Source organism: Carcharhinus amblyrhynchos, chromosome 33 (genome assembly GCF_965287045.1).
Source record: "Carcharhinus amblyrhynchos chromosome 33, sCarAmb.v2.hapA, whole genome shotgun sequence".
Classification (NCBI taxonomy): domain Eukaryota; kingdom Metazoa; phylum Chordata; class Chondrichthyes; order Carcharhiniformes; family Carcharhinidae; genus Carcharhinus; species Carcharhinus amblyrhynchos.
Genome location: NC_137356.1, coordinates 8,383,284 through 8,405,398, shown reverse-complemented (window position 1 = coordinate 8,405,398; position 22,115 = coordinate 8,383,284). Strand labels below are relative to the sequence as shown.

The window sequence follows — 22,115 nt, the reverse complement described above, 5'->3', positions numbered from 1 at the left end:
TTGGCCATGCTAAATTGCCCCTTGGTGTCCAGAGATGTGCAGGTTCAGGGGATTAGCGGGGTAAATATGTGGGGTTACAGAGATAGGACCTGGGTGAATAGATCTTCAGGGAGTTGGTGCAGACTCAATGGGCTGAAATGTCTACTCATACATCATATGATTCCATGATAAGGGGAAAAGGCTGTACATACGGTATATATATATATATATATATATATACATACGTACGGTGTCTTGGCGTTTATTGGTAGGGGGATTGAATTTAGGAGTCGCAGTGTAATGTTGCAACTGTACACTACTCTAGTGCGGCCGCACTTGGAGTACTGTGTGCAGTTCTGGTCCCCGCATTACAAGAAGGATGTGGAGGCGTTGGAGAGGGTGCAGAGGAGGTTTACTAGGATGTTGCCTGGTATGGTGGGGAGGTCTTATGAGGAGAGACTGAGGGATCTAGGGTTGTTTTCGTTGGAAAGAAGGCGGCTAAGAGGGGATCTTATTGAAACATATAAGATGATTAGAGGTTTAGATAGGGTGGATAGTGATAGCCTTTTTCCTCGGATGGAGAAAGCTAGCACGAGGGGGCATGGCTTTAAATTAAGGGGGGGTAGCTACAGGACGGATGTCAGGGGTAGGTTCTTTACCCAGCGGGTGGTGAGGGATTGGAATGCCCTGCCTGCTGCAGTTGTAAATGCGTCTAGTTTGGGGGCGTTTAAGAGATCTCTGGATAGGTTTATGGACGAAAAGGGATTGGTATAGGCTAGTGGGTCATTGTTTTTGTAACTGGTCGGCGCAACATCGTGGGCCGAAGGGCCTGTTCTGCGCTGTAATGTTCTATGTTCTATGTTCTATGTTCTATACGGTTCATACATCAGCCACAATCTCATTGAATTGGGCTGAACAGGGTCAAAGGGCTGAATGGACTCCTCTTGTTCCTATGGTGTTGGAACTTAGCTGAAATGTTAATTTTACTTAATTTGCAGCACAGGATCTGGCATTCAAACTCAGAAACAGACAGAAGTGGCCAGGCATGTCATTTTAACTTGCACACATTATACAGTAGGGCCATTTGTTCTAGTTTGCAATGGCCACAGTTGTATTAAAACTCTTCCTTATCTCATCAGGGCAGCATGGTGGCACAGTGGTTAGCACTGTTGCCTCAGGATGCCAGGGACCCAGGTTCGATTCCTGGCTTGTGTCACTATCTGAGCGGAGTTTGTACATTCTCCCCATGTCTGTGTGGGTTTCCTCCAGGTGCCCTGATTTCCTTCCCACAGTCCAAAAGACATGGTGGTAAGGGTGCATTGGACATGTTAAATTTTCCCTCAGTGTACCCGAACTGGCTCTGGATTGTGGCGAGTAGTGGATTTTTACAATAATTTAATTGCAGTGTTAATGTAAACCTACTTGTGACACTAAGAAATAAGCTTCAAACTTAAATTCTCCCCTCAGTGTACCTAAATAGGAGTGTGGTGACTAGGGGAATTTCACAGTAACTTCATTGCAGTGTTAATGTAAGCCAACTTGTGACACTAATAAATAAACTTTAAACTCTGTGAGAAACAAATTCTCCTCATCTCTGTCTTAAATGAGCAATACCTTATTTTTAAACAGTGACCCCTTGTTCTAGATTCTCCAACAAGAGGAAACATTCTCTCCACATCCCACCCTGTCAATACCCCTCAAGGATCTCAAACATTTCAATCGAGTCACCTCTTATCTTATAAATCTAGTGGATATAAACCTAACCTCTTCAACATTTTCTCGTAAGCCAACCCTCCCCCCCCGATTCCTGGTATTAGTGTAGTAAACCTTCCATCTTAAATGAACGACCCCTTACTTTTAAACAGTGACCACCCCCCCACCACTGCATTCCTCTGCAGTTCTACATTTTCCCACAAAAGGAAACATCCTCTAGATTTGAATATTCCAATGCACTCCTTGTCATCTCCCATGTTCTGTCCTCATAAAGTTAAGGTCATCTAAAAATCTGATACTAATGTTCTGAATAGCAACCAGTCCAGTTCATCCGCTTCCTATTTTCGCTGACCTATGCTGGATCCCGGTTAGGCCTCAGTTTTAAAATTCTTGTCCTTAACGCCTCAAGGGCCTTGCCACTCCCTTTTCTCCTTCAGCCCCCGCTTCCCTCTGAGCTATCTATGCCCTTTTAATTCCGACCTCTTTTGCACCCTCGATTTTAATCACTCCAGCACTGGCCCCTGTGAATTCAAAAGTCGGTAAAAAAGTTTGACAACACCAGGTTTGTTCAAAAGTCACCATGAGCTATGACTATGTGAATCTATGTGAGTTTATGGGAATTGACTTCCTCAAACACAGCACAGTGATGGGGTGGCACAGTGCCACAGCGGTTAGCACTGCTGCCTCACAGTGCCAGGGACCCGGGTTCAATTCCCGGCTTGGGTCACTGTCTGAGTGGAGTTTGCACGTTCTCCCCGTGCCTGCGTGAGTTTCCTCCGGGCACTTCAGTTTCCTCCCACAGTCTGAAAGACTTGCTGGTTAGGTGGATTGGCCATGCTAAATCGCCCCTTAGTGTCAGAGGGACTAGCTAGGGTAAATATGTGGGGTTATGGGGATGGGGCCTAGGTGGGATTGTGGTCGCTGTGGACTTGATGGCCCAAATGGCCTCCTCCTGCACTGAGGGATTCTATGCCTCTCTACCTTACTTTCCTTCTTTTAAGCATAGTTTGTCCCAACACTCCCACTATATGGAGCAAGGATAAGGCTCACATCTTTGGACCATAGAATAATCTAGAACAGAAGGATACCATTCTGGAATACTTCAGTGCAGTTGTGGACCCAGGTGGAATTTTGGCGCATGAGTCTCTGCCAGAGACAGGCTCACAATCTTTAATCTTGACCACAGCAGGTTCTCAAATATGTGGGCGGCATGGTGGCACAGTGGTTAGCACTGCTGCCTCACAGCACCAGGGACCTGGCTTCAATTCCCGGCTTGGATCACTGCCAGTGTGGAGCCTGCACATTCTCCCTGTGTCTATGTGGATTTCCTCCAGGTGCTCCGGTTTCCTCCCATAGTCCAAAGATGTGCGGGTTAGATGGATTGGCCATGCTAAATTGCCCCTTAATGTCAGTGGGAGTAGTTAGGGCAAATGCATGGGGTTGTGGGGCTAGGGCCGGGGAGGGATTGTGGTCAGTGCAGACTCAGTGGGCCGAATGGCCTCCTTCTGCACTGTAGGGATTCTATGAAATCTCCAAAACCTCTGAAACTCTTGAAACATTGTCTGATATTCACATCCACATCCACCTTAAAACCCACCTCTCCGACCAAGCTTAACAGTCATCTGATCTAAAGGCCAGAATTTTACCGCCCCACTCGCCACGGGAATCAGAGTGGGCGAGGGGAGCACAATGGAAAGGTCCAGTGACCTTGGGCAGGATGTTACGGTTTTGGGTCAAGCGAGGCCATAAAATCCTGCCCAATATCTGCTCATACCTTATGTGCGCTGATTGAATAAAACAATAAAATGGGGAAATAGGAATACTGGTCTGAACTGTTCCTTGCTCCCAGGTGGTCCAGTGTTATATTTTCATAGAATCATAGAATCTTATCGTACAGAAGGAGGCCAATTCGGCCCATCGAACCTGCACTGACTCTCTGACAGAGCACCTTACCGTATTCCTGTAACCCCCATATACTTACCTCACTACTTACCCTACTAATTCCCCTAACCTACATATCATGGGACACTAAGGGACAATTTTAGCATGGCCAATCCAGCTAACCTGCACATCCTTGGACTGTGGGAGGAAACCGGAGCACCCAGAGGAAACCCACGCAGACACAGTAGTGACCCAAGGCCAGAACTGAACCTGGGTCCCTGGCGCAGTGAGGCAACAGTGCTAACCATGGTGCCACTGTGCCACCCCTTATTTTGTTTTATAATGCAGCTGCGAAGCACCTTGAGGTGTTGCATTCTGTTAAAGATGCTATATAAATGCAAATTGTTGCTGCTGATAGAAGTTGATGGTGTAAAGCAAAGAGGAAAATGAGAGATGGGGCACCAGTAAGAATTAACATATGAATCACATTCGAGTTAGAAGCAGGAGTAGGCCATTCAGCCCCTCAATCATACCTTGCTATGAAGAGAAAAGACATATGGAGATAATACACAGAGGTATCATAGAATCCTTACAGTGCAGGAGGCCATTCGGCCCATTGAGTCTGCACTGACCACAATCCTCACCAGGCCCTATTCTCGTAATCCCAAATATTTACCCTGCTAATCCCCCTGACACTAAGGGGCAATTTAGCGCAGCCGGTAAACCTATGTGTCTAGGGCGGTGGATAGAGGAGAGCCGGTGGATGTGGTCTTTCTGGATTTTCAGAAGGCGTTTGACAAGGTACCTCACAAGAGGTTATTGCAGAAGGTCAGGGGACATGGAGTTGGGGGTAGAGTGTTAGCGTGGATAGAGGATTGGTTGTCAAATAGGAGGCAGAGAGTGGGGGGTCAATGGGTGCTATTCAGATTGGCGGATGGTGACTAGTGGAGTGCCCCAGGGGTCGGTGCTGGGGCCTCAGCTATTTACCATTTATATAGATGATCTGGAGGAGGGAAGCGAGTGTATGGTGTCGAAATTTGCTGATGACACCAAGATTGGTGGAACGGCAAATTGTGCAGAGGGTGTGGAGAGTCTGCAGAAGGATCTAGATAGGCTGGGCGAATGGGCCAGGAAATGGCAAATGGAATTTAATGTTGGCAAGTGCGAGGTGGTCCACTTTGGTAGGAATAATGGTAGGAATAGTATTACTTACGTGGCGAAAAACTGCAGCAGGCGACGGTGCAGAGGGACCTCGGGGTCCTTGTGCATGAGTCGCAAAAACCCAGCTTGCAGGTGCAGCAGGTAGTCAGGAAGGCGAATGTGATGCTGGCCTTCATAGCGAGGGGGATTGAATATAGAAGTAGGGAGGTCTTGCTGCGGCTGTATAAGGCATTGGTGAGGCCGCAGCTGGAGTACTGTGTGCAGTTTTGGGCGCCGTACTTGCGCAAGGATATTTTGGCCTTGGAGGGAGTGCAGAGGAGGTTTACTAGGCTGATACGAGAGTTGAGGGGGTTGAGCTATGAGGAGAGGCTGAATAAATTAGGCTTGTACTCGTTAGAGTTTAGAAGAATGAGGGGAGATCTCATTGAGACGTATAAGATGATGAATGGGATGGATAGGATAGAGGTGGAGAGACTCTTCCCGCTCAGAAAGGATAGTAGGACTAGGGGGCACAGCCTCAAGATAGGGTGGTTTAGAACGGAGTTGAGGAGGAACTTCTTCACTCAAAGGGTGGTGAATCTCTGGAATTCTCTGCCCATTGAAGTGGTGGAGGCTACCTCGCTCAATATTTTTAAGACGCGGGTTGATGGGTTTTTGATAAGAGAGGGGATTAAGGGTTATGGGGAGAGGGCAGGAATGTGGAACTAAGCCACGACAGATCAGCCATGATCTCATTGAATGGCGGGGCAGGCTTGAAGGGCTAGATGGCCTACTCCTGCTCCTATTTCTTATGTTCTTATCTTTGGATTGCAGGAGGAAACCAGAGCACTCAGAGGAAACTCATGCAGACATGGGGAGAAACTCCACACAGCCAGTGACCCGAGGCCAGAATTGAACCCATGACCTTCGCACTGTGAGACAACAGTGCTAACCACTGGGCCACCGTGCCACCCAATTGCCACCATGCCGCCCTACGTGAAATGCATGTGAAGTGAAGGCATGTCAGCTGGCAGGTGTAGGCTGTATCCAAGTCCATAATCAAATGTGTGACACTTTATACTGGGTCTGTGGTTCATTTCAATGATATTGAATTACCCCTCTTTAGTACAATTACTGATAATAAACTGCCAATGCCAATTGCTTTTATCGCAACTGAGAGCATTTTGCATGTGGTTACAAGCTGGATGATATGTTGAATTTCTATGAACAGAATTGTAAATGCAAAATGCAAATGTAGGAAAATTAGTTCGTTTATGGAGCTAAGTGCATAATTGGAAGCCTTACAATTGGAGGCAAACAATTCATGAATCAAAATCATTCACAACTCACCACACAATGGAACGCTGTTCAACTTGTTCTATTGAGGCCGGATCCATGTCCAGCATTAAGGCACTAATCGTTCTCTGCTGGGCTGGACATGTCATTCATAACATCAGGGTAAAGTCCAACAGGTTTATTTGAGAGCACAAGCTTTCAGACTGTCACATAGATAGCCAAGTTCCACACATGAGGATGGCCTCAACTGGGATGTTGGGTTCATGTCACACTTAGGAGTTTGCACATTCTCCTCGTGTCTGTGTGGGTTTCCTCTGGGTGCTCCGGTTTTCTCCCACAGTCCAAAGATGTGCGGGTTAGGTTGATTGGCCATGCTGAAATGTCCTGAGATGCGTAGGTTATATGGATTAGTGGGTAAATATGTAGGATATGGGGATAGGGCCTGGGTGGGATTGTGGTCGGTGCAGACTCGATAGGCCAAATGGCCTCTTTCTGCACTGTGGGGTTTCTATGGTTTCTATGGTATTTGTAACCTCCCCCCCCTCACGACTTGTCGGGGAACAAGTAGAGGTGAGGTTGAGGTGAAGGAGGAAGCACGTAACCTTTTACCTACCCAACTCTTCAAATAGCACCTTGTCCGAATTGCAGCACAGTCTGTAGATCATGCATTGGATGTATCAGCCATCTCAGAACCCAACGAACAAGATGTCATCTCTGGAATTCTCTGCCTGTTGAAGTGGTGGAGGCTGCCTCGCTAAATATTTTTAAGACGTGGGTTGATGGGTTTTTGATGAGAGAGGGGATTAAGGGTTATGGGGAGAGGGCGGGAATGTGGAACTGAGCCACGACAGATCAGCCATGATCTTATTGAATGGCGGGGCAGGCTCGAAGGGCTAGTTGGCCTACTCCTGCTCCTATTTCTTATGTTCTTATGTAATTGCAAAAGCATTGCCCATAGGAAGAAAGGATGTGGAGATGCCAGTGTTGGACTGGGGTGGACACAGCAAGAAGTCTTACAACATCCAGATTAAAATCCAACAGGTTTGTTTGGAATCACAAGCTTTCCGAGTGCTGCTCCTTCATCACTCACCTAGAATCATAGAATCTTACAGAGCAGAAGGAGGCCATTTAGCCATCGAGTCTGCACTGACCACAATCCCACCCAGATCCTATCCCCATAACCCCATGCATTTACCTAGCTAGAACCTCTGATACTAAGGGGCAATTTAGCATGGCCGATCTACCTAGCCTGCACATCTTTGGACTATGGGAGGAAACCTGAGCACCTGGAGGAAACCCATGCAGACACGGGGAAAATGTGCAAAGTCCACACATACAGTTACCCAAGCTGGACACCTGACGAAGGAGTAGTGCTCCAAAAGCTCGTGATTCCAAATTAACCTGTTAAACACTGGTCCTGTGAGATTTCTTACTATAGGAAGAAGGAGAAAGGGATTCAGGATGTTAGCAAGATCTGGAATGGTGCTGAACATTGTGCAGTCATCAGCGAACACCCCTACTTCTGGCCTTATGATGGAAGGAAGGTCATTGAAGAAGCAGCTGAAGATGCTTGGGCCTCCTCTTCCAATTTAATCCCATTGATAATGATCTGTACCCATCTGCAAAGTCCATCGCTGGAATTCTACCGCCCTGCCCGCCATTGGAATTGGAGCAGATGAGGGGCGGACAATGGGAAGGTCAATGGACCCTAAGTGGGAATCTTCCGGTCTTGGGTCAAGCAAGACCCTAAACTTCCATGCCACATGTCCTTTCACAATACGTGTGCCTCCCCTTCTTAGTGTTGTCTGCAAATTTAGTTAACAAACTATAATTCACCTCATCTAAGTCATTGATGAAAATTGTAAAGAGTTGAGGCCCCAGCACAGACCCTGCTGGACTCCACTCACCACATCCCCTCAGTCAGACAAAATCCCGGTTATGCATACGGTGACACAATGGTTAGCACTGCTGTCTCACAGCACTAAGGACCCAGGTTCAATTCTGACTTTGGGTGACTATCTATGTGGAGTCTGCACATTCTTCTTGTGTCTGCATGGGTTTCCTCCTGGTGTTCCGGTTTCCTCCCACAGTCTGCATTGGCCAAGCTAAATTCTCCCTCAGTGTACCCAAACAGGCACTGGAGTGTGGCAACTAGAGGATTTTCACAGTAACTTCATTGCAGTGTTAATGTAAGCCTATTTGTGACACTAATAAATAAAGTTTAAACTGTCTGTTTTCTGCCAGTCAACAATTCTTTAATCTCGCTAATGTGTCACGCCCTGCACCATGAGCTTTCAGTTTTTGCAATAACCTTTGATGTGGCATCTTATCAAGTGTTTCCTGCAGTACAACAATGACTACACATCAAAAGTACTCCTTTGACTGTGAAGATGTCAGGTCAATGGGAGCACTGTGGCCAATTCTGGACTCCGAAGAGGTCAAAGCTTTAGAGAGGGTGTACAGGAGATTTAGTAACTGGTACCTGTACATGAAGAGACATCAGAAACTAAAATTGTTCTCCTTTGAGCAGAGAAGGTTAATGAGAGATTAGACAGAGGTGTTCAAAGTCATGAAGAGTTTTGATAGAGAAAAAATTGGAAGGGTCAGTAAGTAAAATATAAATGTTTAAAATCATTGGCAAGGGAACCAGGAGCAAAGCAAAGAAAAACAATTTTCCGCACAAGAGTTGCTATGATCCGGAATGCAATGTCTGAAAGTGCATTGGAAACAGAAGACTGGAGAATACCCCTATAGATACAAATTGGGGAATACCCCTATACATACTGACTGGGAATTACCCCGATAGATACCAACTGGGGAATACCCCTATAGATAGTGACTGGGGAATGCCCAGAAGGGTGGCACAGTGGCAAGCACTGCTGCCTCATTGTTTCAGGGACATGTAATATTAAGGGTAAGATTCTTAGCAGTGTGGAAGATCAGAAGGATCTTGGGGTCCGGGTTTGTAGGTCTCTCAAATCAGCTTGCAGGTACAGGACGTGGTTAAGAAGGCGTATGGTGTACTGGCCTTCATCAATCGAGGAATTGAGTTTAGGAGTCAGGAGATAATGCTGCAGCTGTATAAGACCCTGGTCAGACCCCACTTGGAGTACTGCGCTCAATTCCGGTCACCTCATTTCAAGAAGGATGTGGAAGCCATTTGAAAGGGTGCAGAAGAGATTTACAAGGATATTACCTGGATTGGGTGGCATGCCTTATGAGGATAGGTTGAGAGAGCTCGATCTTTCCTCCTTAGAGAGACAAAGGATGAGAGGGGACGTGATAGAGATGTATAAGATGATGAGAGGCATTGATCAGGTGGACTCCCGGAGGCTTTTCCCCAGGCTGAAATGGCTGCCACAGGAAGACACAGGTTTAAGGTGCTGGGGGGTAGGTACAGAGAAGATGTCAGGGGTAAGTTTTTCACTCAGAGGGTGGTGGGTGAGTGGAATCGGCTGCTGTCGGTGGTGGTGGAGGCAAATTTGTTACGGTCTTTTAAGAGACCTCTGGATGAGTACATGGGACTTAATAGGATTGAGGGTTATAGGTAAGCCTAGTAGGTAGAGATAAGATCGGTGCAACTTGTGGGCCGAAAAGCCTGTTTATGCTGTAGTTTTTCTATGATTCTATGTGTGGACCTAGGTTCAATTCCAGCCTCGGGTAGCTGTTGTGTGGAGTTTCCACATTCTCTGTGTGGGTTTCCTTCAGGTGCTCTGATTTCATCCCACAGTCTAAAGATGTGCAAGTTAGGTGAATTGCCCCTTAGTATCAGGGAAATGAGCAAGGTAAATACGTGGCGATAGGGCCTGGGTGGGATTATTGTCAGTGCAAGCTCAATGGGCCAAATGGCCTCCTTCTGCACTGTAGGGATTCTGCGATTTGAAGAGCTGTGAGAAAAGAGCAGGGGATTACTTGAAAAGCTCTTTTAAAAAGCTGGCCGGTATAGGCACATAGGAACAAATATAGTCACATAGGAATTAGGAGTGACAGAAGACAAGTCAGTCCTTTGAGCCCGTTCCTCAGGCGCAATTAGGGATGAGCAACAAATTCTGGCCTAGCCAGCAAAGACCACATCTCTTGAATGAATAACAAAAATGCTCTGTGTTTAATACTGCAAAGCTGCTCAGTGAGAGGCCTTTACTGAACTGGCTCTAACATCTTCTACATCAATGGGGATGAAGTAGAAATGGTTGAGAGCTTCAAGTTTTTCGGTGTCTCGGTTACCAGTACTCTGTCCTGGTTTTCCCCCCCCAACTCCATGACAACATTATAGTTACAAATCTCACCAATTTCGACAGATGCATCATAAGAAAGCATTCTTTCTGGTTGTATCTCAGCTTTGATGTGGAGATGCCAGCGTTGGACTGGGGTGGCACAGTAAGAAGTCTCATAACACTAGGTGAAAGTTCAACAGGCTTATTTAGTATCATGCGCTTTCGGAGCACTGTTGCTTCATCACTCACCTAATGAGGGAGCAGCACTCCAAAAGCTTGTGATACCAAATAAACCTGTTGGACTTTAACCTGGTATTGCAAGACTTCTTACTATATCACAGCTTGGTATGGCTCCTGCTCTGCTGAAGACGGCAAAAAACTACTGTGAATGAAGCCCAGTCCATCACTCAAACCAGCCTTCCACCCATTGATACTGCCTATAATACATGCTGCCTTAGAGAAGCAGCCAGCATAATCAAGGACCCTCCAGACATTCTCTCATCCACCTTCTTCCGTTGGGGAAAAGATACTGAGATCATGTACCAACTGATTCAAGAACAGCTTCTTCCCTGCTGCCATTAGACCTTGAATGGGCCTACCTTATATTAAGCTGATCTTTCTCTACACTCTAGCTATGACTGCAACACTACATTCTGAACCCTCTCCTTTCCTTCTCTATGTACAGTATCCTTTGACTGTATAGCATCAAGAAACAATACTTTTCACTATATACTAATATATATGACAATAATAAATCAAACTTTTAAATGGGCCTACCTTAGATTAAGCTGATCCTTCTCTACATCCTAGCAATGACTGTAACACTACAACCTACACCCTCTCCTTTCCTTCTCATCTATTTTCACAGTAACTTCATTGCAGTGTTAATGTAAGTCTACATGTGACACCAATAACTAATATAACGTAGAAATATGTACTCTTTGAACAGTATGCTTTGTCATGCAGGAAACAATACCTTTTCTGACGAAGGATCATCCAGACTCGAAATGTTTGGCTCTATTCTCTCTCCACAGGTGCTGTCAGGCCTGCTGAGATTTTGCAGCGTTTTTGTTCTGCATTCCAGCATCCTCAGTATTTTGATTTGATCTGATTTATTATTATCACAGTGAATAGGATAGTCTCTTGTGTGCTATACAGACAGAGCATATCATTCATAGAGAAGGAAAGGAGAGAGTGCAGGATGTAGTGTTACAGTCATAGCTAAGGTGTAGCAAGCAATCAACTTAATGCAAGGTGGGTCCATTAAAAAGTCTGATGGCAGCAGGGAAGAAGCTGTTCTTGAGTCAGTTGATACGTGACCTCAGTCTTTTGTTTCTTTTTCCCGACGGAAGAAGGTGGGAGAGAGAATGGCTGGGGAACGTGGCGTCACTGATTATTTTGAGGCATACGGTGGCACAGTGTTTAGCACGGCTGCCTCACAGCTCCAGGGCCTTGGGTTCGATTCCCGGCTTGGGGGTCATTGTCTGTGCAGAGTTTGCACATTCTCCCCATGTCTGCATGAGTTTCCTCTGGGTGCTCCGGTTTCCGGTCCAAAAATATGCAGGTTAGGTGAATTGGCTATGCTAAATTCTCCCTCAGTGTACCTGAACAGGTGTCAGTGCGTGACAACTAGGCGATTTTCACAGTAACTTCAGTGAATGTAAGTTTACTTGTGACTAATAAATAAACTACTTTTTAAGTATGTGGGGTTAGGGCCTGGATGGCATTGTTGTCAATGAGAACTCGATGGGCCTCCTTCTGCACTGTAGTGTTTCTACGATTATGCTGGCTGTTTTGCTGAGGCAGCAGCAAGTGTAGATGGAGTCAATGGATGTTACAAGTAGGGTGCTTTTGATGGTAAACAATACTTTTCACTGCATCCCAATAATACATGGGCGGTGGAAGAAGATGGAAGAGAGAACATCTGGGGTGCGTGGGGTCACCGATTATTTGGGGCAGCATAGTGGTTGGCACTGCTGCTTCCCAGCTTGGGTCACTGTAGAATCATAGAGCCCTACAGTGCAAAAGGAGGCCATTCAGCCCATTGAGTCTGTACCGACCACAATCTCACCCAGGCCCCATTCCTGTAACTCCTCATATTTACCCTGCTAATCCCCCTGACACTAAAGGGCAATTTAGCATGGCCAATCCACCTAACCTGCATATCTTTGGGCTGTGGGAAGAAATTGGAGCACCCGGAGGAAACCCACGCAGACAGGGGAGAATGTGCAAACTCCGCACAGGCATTGACTCGAGGCCGGAATTGAACCCAGGGTCCCTGGCACTGTGAGGCAGCAGTGCTAGTCACCATACCTGTGTGGGAATTTGCACATTCTCTTCGTGTCAGCGTGGGTTTTCTCCAGATGCTCCAGTTTCCTCCCGCGTTCTGAAAGACGTGCTGGTTAGTGTGCATTGACCCGAACAGGCGTTGGAACGTGGTGACTACTTGCTTTTATTTGGGCTGCACGGTGGCACAGTGATTAACACTGCTGCTCCATGGAGCTGGGTTTGATTCCTGGCTTGGGTCACTGTTTGTGCAGAGTTTCCTTGTGTCTGCATGGGGTCCCTCCGAGTGCTTCAGTTTCCTCCCACAGTCCAGAGATGTACTTGTTGAGTTCATTGGCTATGCTAAAGTGCCCCTTACGTCAAGGGGACCAGCTAGGGATTAGTGTCCTGAGATGCATAGTGGGTAAACGTGTGGGAATATGGGGGTGGGGGCTGATTGAGCTTGTGGTTGAGGAAGACTCGATGGGCCAAATGGTCTCTTTCTGTGTTAAGAGATTTCTGTGACTCGGGGAATTTCACAGTAACTCATGGCAAATAATAAATATACAAGATGGAAAGAATAAATATATAAAGAAAACAAGCTGATAAGAAGAGGTTTGCAGTCACTGTGTGAGTGTTTGGGGCATCAATGGGACTGAATGGTGGGAGGGGAGGTACCTGGACCCAGGTGGCTGAGGTGGACAGGTAAGAGATGTCACGTGGTGCCAGCCCATGAGGGAGTTAAATACATTTATTTTAACGGTGTTTAAATTAGTAATGATCGGTTCTGTGGGTGTCCAGGTGCTTTGGGGGGTGTTTATTTGGTGATGTTGATGAGTTTCCGATGGTTTTTTTTCAGGGGCTGTGTTGGTCTGCGCGTGCGCGAGGCGGGGGTGAAGGGTCGCGGGGTCAGGTGATGTCACAAGATGGCGGAGCGGGAGCTACTGCTGCAGCTGGAAGAGGCGGAGGGTGGCCTGGACAGCGCGGAGCTGGCCACCCGCCTAGGCCTCGACCATCAGCTGCTGGTGGGAGCCGTCAAGAGCCTGCAGACGCTGGGCGATGTAAGTAAGTGAGTGAGTGAGTGAGTGCGTGCGGCCTCGGGGGTCGGGAGGAAGAATGGCGAGGGTGTTGGTCAGAGGGGGAGGATTTGAGGAGGGGTGGGGGAAGCATAAGGTAGAGAGGTTAGAGGAAGGGGGAGGATATGGAGGGGAGACTCAAGACATGAGGGAGGATATGGGGGGGATAGGGGAGGGGTAGGATACGGTGGGGTGGTTTGAAGGGAGTGGGAGGGGAAGGATCCAGGAGGTTGTCAGGGGAGGAGAAGGGACCCGGGGGCGGAGAGTCGGGGGAGGGAGAGTGTGTGTCAGGGGAGGGGAAGGGACCTGGGACCTGGGGGGTGGTCAGGGAAGGGTAAGGGACCTTGGGAGGGGGTGGGGGTGGATGTTAAGGGAGGGAGAGTATGCTGGGTGGAGGGCACAGGGGGAAATGATTAGGGGAGGAGGGTGAATACAGAAGGGTTGGGGGGAGGGGGGCTACTGGTATGGTTACGGCAGTGGGGTGTATACACAAGGGATGTTAGGGGAGGGGAAGGTAATAGGGGGTAGTGTTAGGGGAGGGGGTGGATACGAAGAGGTTATTAGGGAAGGGGAGGATATGGAGGAAAGGTAGGGGGCTGTAGAGAAGGTACTTTGGGATGGGGATGGAGGGAGGGTATGATGGGAGGGGGTGTGGAGAGGAAGGGGGAGGTTGTGGGAGAGGGCCTTGTTGGTGGGGGGAGAGAAGGGGAGGGCCTTGCATGTATAAGGGGGGAAGGGGAATGGGATGTGTGTGAGACAGAAGGGGAGGGGGATGGGGGGGTGAGAGGAGGGGGTAGGGAGGTATGTGAAGGGGGAAGGTTTGGTGGGTGAAGGTTTGGAGGGGGTGGAGCATGTGGAGAAGGGTGGGGGGCGGTTGGTTAAGGATATGAGGGGGTCAAAGGAGTCAAGGGGTTTGGGGGGAGGCTGTAAGGGAAGGGTGGATGAGCAGTAAGGAACAGGGACATAGACTCCCAAAAATGAGGATTCTCGGGGGCTTGATGGATGCTGCAAAGTTGTTTCCCTTTTATGGGGGAGTCTAGGGCCAGAGGACGTTATCTCAGAATAAGAGATCTTGTGGCGCAGTGAGGTTAACGCCACTCCTGAGCCTGAAGCCCTCGGTTCGAGTCCCATCTCAGGACTTGATGTCCAAAGAAGGTGTGTTCTTCACATGGCCAAACAGGCTGAGCATCAACCTGCAAAATCCTTCCAATCATACTAATTGCTCGTGGTAGGAGTGGAAATAATTCCTACTCAGCCACACTTCATGTGAAGTGATGCATCCTCAAAATATAAGCTGCTGGTAACTGACTAACGACTTGCTGTGGGAACAGGCAAAAGTCTGCACTGTGCCTACCATTAGGTACAGGAGGAGACCTGGATTTTAAGACAAATAATGAGGAACTTCTTCTCTTCAAGGTAGTGAATCTGTGGAGTTCTTTACCACAGAGGCTGGGTTGTTAAGTATGATGAAGTGAGACAGATTTTTAATCAGTAAGGGAATTGGACGTTATGGGAATTAGGTGGGAAAGTGGGTTATGATTTTAGATTGAATGGCTTCCTACGCTGTAGGGCCCCTCTACCGTGGCTATGTTCGCACCAGGTGTCCCTGGAGAGGGAGCACGTGGTGTCTGCGGGCACAGTTGAGGCCTTCCATGCCTGTTGGGCACCGCAGGGGCTGAGGTGCCTTATAGACCCCGATAATCACATTTTGATTTGACGTGTCTTAAGTTTCCTTTGTACTTTTTTGTTTCTGTTCGGGCCGTTCCCCCTCCTTTTGGGGAGCTGCCCCCTTTTTCTTTGTCCGAATGTAATTTAAGTTTGTTTACTTGTTTGACCCGAAAGACCGACCAAAAGACACCTCCGCTTCCTCTATTCTCATCATAAAATAACCTACGTGATAGGGATTTCATGATCTGATTGACTGGCGGAGCAGACCTGATGGCCCAAATGGCCTACTTCTGCTCCTAATGGTCTAAAACCCACCCTCATCCTGGCCCACCTTGATGGATGGTGACCATGCCCCTCCAGACAGATGAAGGCCTGAATTCTAAATTGAAAGTACAGGAGGGGAACAGTGTAATTCGTATTCACGTGTGTCGGATATTTATTTATTTGACCTCAGGTGTCTTGAGAATTGAAATGTGTGTGGTGAAAACGTTTCCTCCGATTTGCTGTGTAGAAAATTACAGATTTTTGACCCAAATGTTATGAAGGAGGGGTTAATTCATATGCCTGGGGGCGGTGGCGGTGGCGGGGGCGCGTGCGGGGGACGTGGGGGGAGGGGGGCCGGGGGGGCAGCGCGGTGGTGTTTGTGACCTTTAGGTGACCTTGGAGGAGATGATGTTCACCCTCTCAAGTGCAGTCTAGGTGGTAAGAGGTTGTGGCTTTGGGAGGAGCAGCAATAGGTGAGTTGTGCAATGCATCTTGTGCACACTGTAGCCTGCGTGTGATGGGATTGCGCAGGTCTGACTTTCCTACCACTAATTTTGCTGATGAACACCATGTTAGACTGCTCTGATCCCTTAATTTGTACCAGGGCTAGCTGGCAAATGGATGGGCTCTTGGTACAGTTAATGCAAAACCAATTTGCAGTACGTATGATGCTACCCAGCATTTGTTGAGGTGGGCGGCACAGTGGTTAGCACTGCTGCCTCACTGTGCCAGGGACCTGGGTTTGATTGCGGCCTAAGGTGACTGTGTGGAGTCTGCACGTTCTCGCTGCTGCCGATCCTTTCCATGCCCACTCTATCCAGGCCTCGCAGTATCCTGTAAGATTCAATAAGATTCCCACCCCCACCCCCTTCTAAACTCCAACAAGTGCAAGTGTTCTCAACCATTGCTCATTCGACAAGCCTTTCACCCCAGGGATCATTCTTCTGAACCTCCTTTGGACCCTTTCCAAGGCCAGCACATTCTCCCTTACATATGGGGCCCAAAACTGCTCACAATATTCCAAATGGGGTCTGACTAGATCTTTCAGAAGTATTCTAGCCCTTGCGACATGAATGCTAACATTGCATTTGCCTTCCTAACTGCCATGGTGATTTGAACTTGTCTCCAGTTCACAAAAGTCCAGGTTTCTGGATGACTGCTCCTGTTGTAACCACCAGGGCTATTGTATCTGTTAACATTTCCTTGCTGAGCCAATTTTTGTTTTCTTGCTGCAGGTGATTGAAGCTGAATTGCGATCCAGCAAACACTGGGAGCTGACTGAGGAAGGGAAAGAGATTGTGGAGAAAGGCAGTCATGAAGCTCGGGTGTACGCTGCCATTCCACCAAATGGAATTACTCAGTGTGACCTGATGGTGAGCATGCTGCTGTCTGTTGTGAGAAGTCCTGGGCCTGTCCCGAGTGGCATCTTATGCTGTTTCCAATGGGAGATGCAAGCGCTGCTTACTTATTTGTAAGGCATTAAACGGACCTTTCTTCTTTCTTTTTGCACAGAAACTCCCAAGTGGAAAAGTGGGATTCAACAAGGCTATGTCCAACAAGTGGATCCGCATAGACAAGAATGCTGAAGGGGGACCTCGTATCTATAAAGCTGTAGGTAGATGGGTCAATCTCAGGTTCCCTTGTGTCTGTGTAACTTCACTCTCCCGTAGGTGTGTCGATTCCTCCTCCTCCTGCTGCCCCCCCCCCCCCCATTAAAGTTTACTTACTATTGTCACAAGTAAGGCTTATATTAACACTGCACTGAAGTTACTGTGTAATTACCCTAGCCACCACACTCCGCCTGTTCAGATCAATGCACCCTAACCAGCGCGTCCTTCAGAATGTGGAAGGCAAGTGGAAACCCATGCAAACATGGGGAGAATGTGCAAACTCCACGCAGACAGTGACCCAAGCCAGGAATCGAATCCGGGTCCCTGGCACTGAGGCAGCAGTGCTAACCACTGTGCCACCGTGCTGTCCTGTAAACTTTGCTTACAGTTTTTTGATTTCAACTGTCAATGTTCAGCAGGACTTATAGCAACAGAAACCAAACTAGACAGGTTACCGATGTCGGTTCTGAGGTGTGTACCTGACAAGGATCTCTGTCTTGTTAATTGAATGCTGTCCTACCCTCAAGTGCTGACTGCCTGACATGGTGTTTTCACCAGGTTCTGTCCTCTCTCTCACTTTCAACAATTGCAGATTTTTTTAACTTGTCCTTATCATTGTTCTCAAATCACTGGCTTATCATTGTTCTCAAATCACACCTACAGATTACTTTTCTCTTTCATAAATCATTCTGCTAGATTGAGAGATATCGTAGAGCAATGTGGAAGGTAACCAGGCATATTGAAATTGTAAATTAAACTTGCTCGCGTATTTATTCTTGTAAATTGTCTCCATGGGTTTCCTCCCACAGTCCGAAAGATGTGCTGGTTGTTGTCCGTGCTAAATTCTCCCTCAATGTATCTGAACAGGTGCCAGGGTGTGGCAACTAGGAAATTTTCACAGTAACTTCATTGCAGTGTTAATGCAAACCTTCTTATGACACAAATAAACTTTAAACCAGCATTGCTGAAAAGGAGATGGTCTAGTCGTTATCCCCTTATTTCAAGTCTACTCTAATGCAAGAGAATACACTGTGTTAAGCCATGGAGAGGATGTTTCCCCTAGTAGGAGAAGCTAGAACAGAGGGCACAACGTCAGGCTAAAGGGACGATCCTTTAAAACAGATGAGGAAGAATTTCTTCAGTCAGAGTGATGAATATGTGGAATTCTTTGTCGCAGAAGATTGTGGAGGCCAGGTCATTCATTCATTCTCTAACAGATAGGTTCTTTGTTAATGGGAGCAGGGGTTATGGGGACAGGGAAGGAGAATGGGGATGAGAAAAATATCAGCCATAATTGAATGGCGGAGCAGACTTGATGGGCCGAGTGGTCTAATCCTGCTTCCATGTCTTATGGTCATAGCATTCTCTGACTGAAGTCATTGGACATTGCCTGATAATCACTGAAGCAAAGGGATAGTTTTTTTGAGAACTAACGGTTTAAATATCATGGGTAAAACCAAATGCTGCAGGTACTGGAAACCTGAAGCAGTTCAGAAACACTCAGACAGTCAGAATCCACAGAGCACAGATAGTGTTTTGAATTTGCATTCTTCCATGGAACTGAGCTTAAGCATTGCTATTGCTTTACTCACTGCCTTCTAAGTGAGTTCCTTATTTCACATGGTTCACCTCCGCCTAGTCGGTCGCATGCTTGCCTCTGGGCCAGTCCATTGTCATCTGGAACTTTGTACAGGGCTTCAGTGTGGAATGTACTGATAGTCCCAGTATAGGAACACAGGTGCACTCTTCAAATGGAGCGTTGAGTCCCCAGAGGTCCTGTCTGCATGTTGACAATTCACCGAAGAAAAGAGATCAAATTTCTTCATCTAAAAATTAGAAATCAAATCAGCATTACTTGAGTAAACTGTTTGACATTCATAGACAAATTACAAACAACACAGTGACACAGTGGTTGGCACTGCAACCTCACAGCGCCAGGGACCTGGGTTTGATTCCCAACTTGGGTCACAGTCTGTGTGGAGTCTGCATGTCCTCCCCGTGTCTGTGTGGGTTTCCTCCCACAGTCCTAAAGATGTGCTTGGTTCGATGCATTGGCCAGGCTAAATTCTCTCTGTACATGAATAGGCAGTGTGGCAGCCAGGGGATTTTCACAGTAACTTCATTGTAGTGTTAATGTAAGCCTACTTGTGATTAATAAATAAACTTTAACATTCATAGAGAAAATTAAATGTAATTGTTTCTGGTACTGCATGATGTATTGCAACACGAATAGTCACATGATTTTAACATGGGCATCTCGATCAAATTAGTCCCCTCCCAAATTGTTGTGGGTTGCAACTCTCCCTCCACCTTCTGTCTTTCCAGCAAGTGATTGAATAATGAGCCTGGCAGCCAGTCATTGGGTGGGGCTGAAGAGTAGCAGACGAGTTGGATAAGCAGGGAGGTGAAGGGGTTTTATCCTAGCACGTTTACTTGTTCTGCACTGCAGCTTGCAACTAAAGGACAAGGATGGTTCAGCCATCCAACACTCGAGATGACTCCGTAATAGAATCAGAGAGTCCATATCATGTGGAAGGAGGCCATTTCAGCCCATTGAGTCTGCACCGACAACAATCCCATCCAGGCCCTATGCCCATAACCCCACGTGTTTACCCTGCTAATTCCCCTGCCACCAAGGAAACTGGAACACCTGGAGGAAACCCACACAGATTCAGAGCGGCACAGTGGTTAGCACTGCTGCCTCTCAGCACCAAGAACCCAGGTTTGATTCCTGGCTTGGGTCACTGTGGAGTTTGCACATTCTCCCTGTGTCTGTGTGGGTTATCCTCTCGGTGCTCTGGTTTCTTCCCACAGTCCAAAGATGTGCAGATTAGGTGCATTGACCCTCCCTCGGTGTACCCAAACAGGTGCTGGAGTGTGGCAACTGGGAGATTTTCACAGTAACGTCATTGCAGTGTTAATGTAAGCAGACTTGTGACTAATAAATAAACTTTAACGTTAAACTTGCAAACTCCACGCTGACAGTCGCCCAAGGCTGAAATTAAGCCTGGTCCCCTGATGCTGAGACAGCAGTGCTAACCACCACGCCACCATCCACCAATTCCCTCGCACAACTGCTGTTCGTCCAGTTTCTTTTCAGAGTGTTAGCTGACACTGCGTTAACTGCACTTCCGGCGTGGAAAGGCTGTGACCGACCCTGTGAATTTTACGTTCTTGTTATGCAGAGAAGCAGGTTAAAAGACTCATTTGTTTTTACCGTTATTGAGTAAGGACTCTTGGTGTAACTTGCCTTCCTCCAACAGGCTGAGCGTATTGAAGATACCGTCAAACGTAAACTGCTGCTGGTCGAACAGAGGAAGGAAAGCAGCCTGGACGATAAGGAGAAGAACGAACTGAAAAAGAGGAAGCTGCTGAGTGAGGTGTAAGTTGTCTTTGCCTCTTTGTTTCGAGTCCCTCTGGCATTGCTTGAGATCTTCCTTTCCCCATTTCCTGCCTACTTTTTAAACTTTATAAGTGTTGGCAAGCTATCTCATCGCCATGAGAGAAAATGCGCCTTGGATTATCTGGCAGCGAGAAGCCCCCAACAGCAGAGACCATCAGACTTGTGGTTGGAGGTGTGTAGAGCTCTGCTTTCACCTGCCCCAAGATAAATTAAGGGTGGTTGTACAGAGGGGTATTGGTGAGGGAGGCATTAGCTGCAGTAATGTGCTGCTCTGCGAGGTTCACTGGTGTGGACGGATTCGTGTAGAGCTCCTCTTTCACCTGCCCAAGATGATAAGTTAAGAGGGAGGGTGCGAAGGCTGTATAGAGGGGTTTTGGGAAAGGAGGTATTTGTTGCAGTGATGTGCTTTTTCTGCAAGGCCAGGGGTTCTGATAAGAATTTGAAGGGCTCAATTTATCCAGAAAGAAGCTGTCATTGCAAGCTCTTTTCTGTGGGTGGCAGTAGGTACTGTATAGCTTCACACCAATATTGGTGTAATCAAGACATTGAGAGGCACTGTTTCATTAGATTCTGAGGGTAAATCTCAGTGCGGTGAGATGGAATTTCCCAATGGAATAACTTATATGGACCAAGAATATTCTGCTTGGACTTTTTAAAAAATTATCTGATCCTGGGATTATTGCTGACAAGTGCTCTGGGTTCTGTGGTGTAATGGTGAGGACTTTGGGTCCTGCAATCTGAGTTCAAATCTCAGTAGAACCTTGCTTTTAGGGGCAGCATAATGGTTAGCACGGCCTCTCAACACCAGGGACACGAGTTCGATTCCTGGCTTGGGTCACTGTCTGCGGAGACTGCACGTTCTCCCCATGTCTGCGTGGGTTTCCTCCAAGTGCCCTGGTTTCTTCCTGCAGTCTAAAAGTCGTGCTGTTTCGGTGCATTGGCCGTGCTAAATTCCTCTTCAGTGTACCCAAACAGGCACGAGTGTGGTGACTTGGGGATTTTCACAGTAACTTAATTGAAGTGTTGATGTAAGCCTGCTTGTGACGCTAAGAAATAAACTTTAGAAAAACTATTTCTTGCCGTCCCTAATTGCCCTTGATGGTGATGGCGAGGTGCCTTGAATTGCTGCAGTCCTTGTATGGGTAGTTTGTTGTTTTTCAGGAACTAACATTTGTAAAATAAACTTAAAAACTGCATTTGCATGGAGCAAATCTCTAACAAATTTCCCATCTGTAATTTAAAAACAAAGGACAGTACAGCACAGGAACAAGCCCTTCGGCTCACCAAGCCTGTGCCGACACATGACATCTTTCTAAACTAAAGACCATTTTGTCTTTGTGGTCCGTATATCTCTATCCCCTGCCTATTTGTGTATCTGTAAAGATGCATCTTAAACATTGCTACTGTATCTACTTCTACCAACTGGTTGTCCTAATATAAAATGCTAACTGATAGGATTTTCCTTGCAATGCACTGACAGGACAGCATAACTGATTCAGTAGTGACTCTTTCAGAAGGGAATTAAATCTCTCTGAAAAGAGAAAATTGCAGGGCTATAGAAAAAAGAGGAGTGGAGTGAATTGGATAGTTCTTGCAAAGAACTTGC

General features: G+C 47.1%; 1 protein-coding gene across 1 annotated transcript in view; it reads left to right on the top strand.

Moving 5' to 3' along the window:
- The first annotated feature begins 13,396 nt into the window (after positions 1-13,396).
- The window catches only part of farsa (phenylalanyl-tRNA synthetase subunit alpha), a 34,611-nt gene continuing 25,892 nt past the window's right edge, over positions 13,397-22,115 (top strand). The window contains exons 1-4 of the mRNA XM_080216374.1: positions 13,397-13,549; positions 16,732-16,869; positions 17,009-17,107; positions 20,370-20,488. Coding sequence (XP_080072500.1) covers positions 13,415-13,549; positions 16,732-16,869; positions 17,009-17,107; positions 20,370-20,488 — 491 coding nt within the window. The 5' untranslated portion in view covers positions 13,397-13,414. The remainder of the gene's footprint in view (positions 13,550-16,731; positions 16,870-17,008; positions 17,108-20,369; positions 20,489-22,115) is intronic.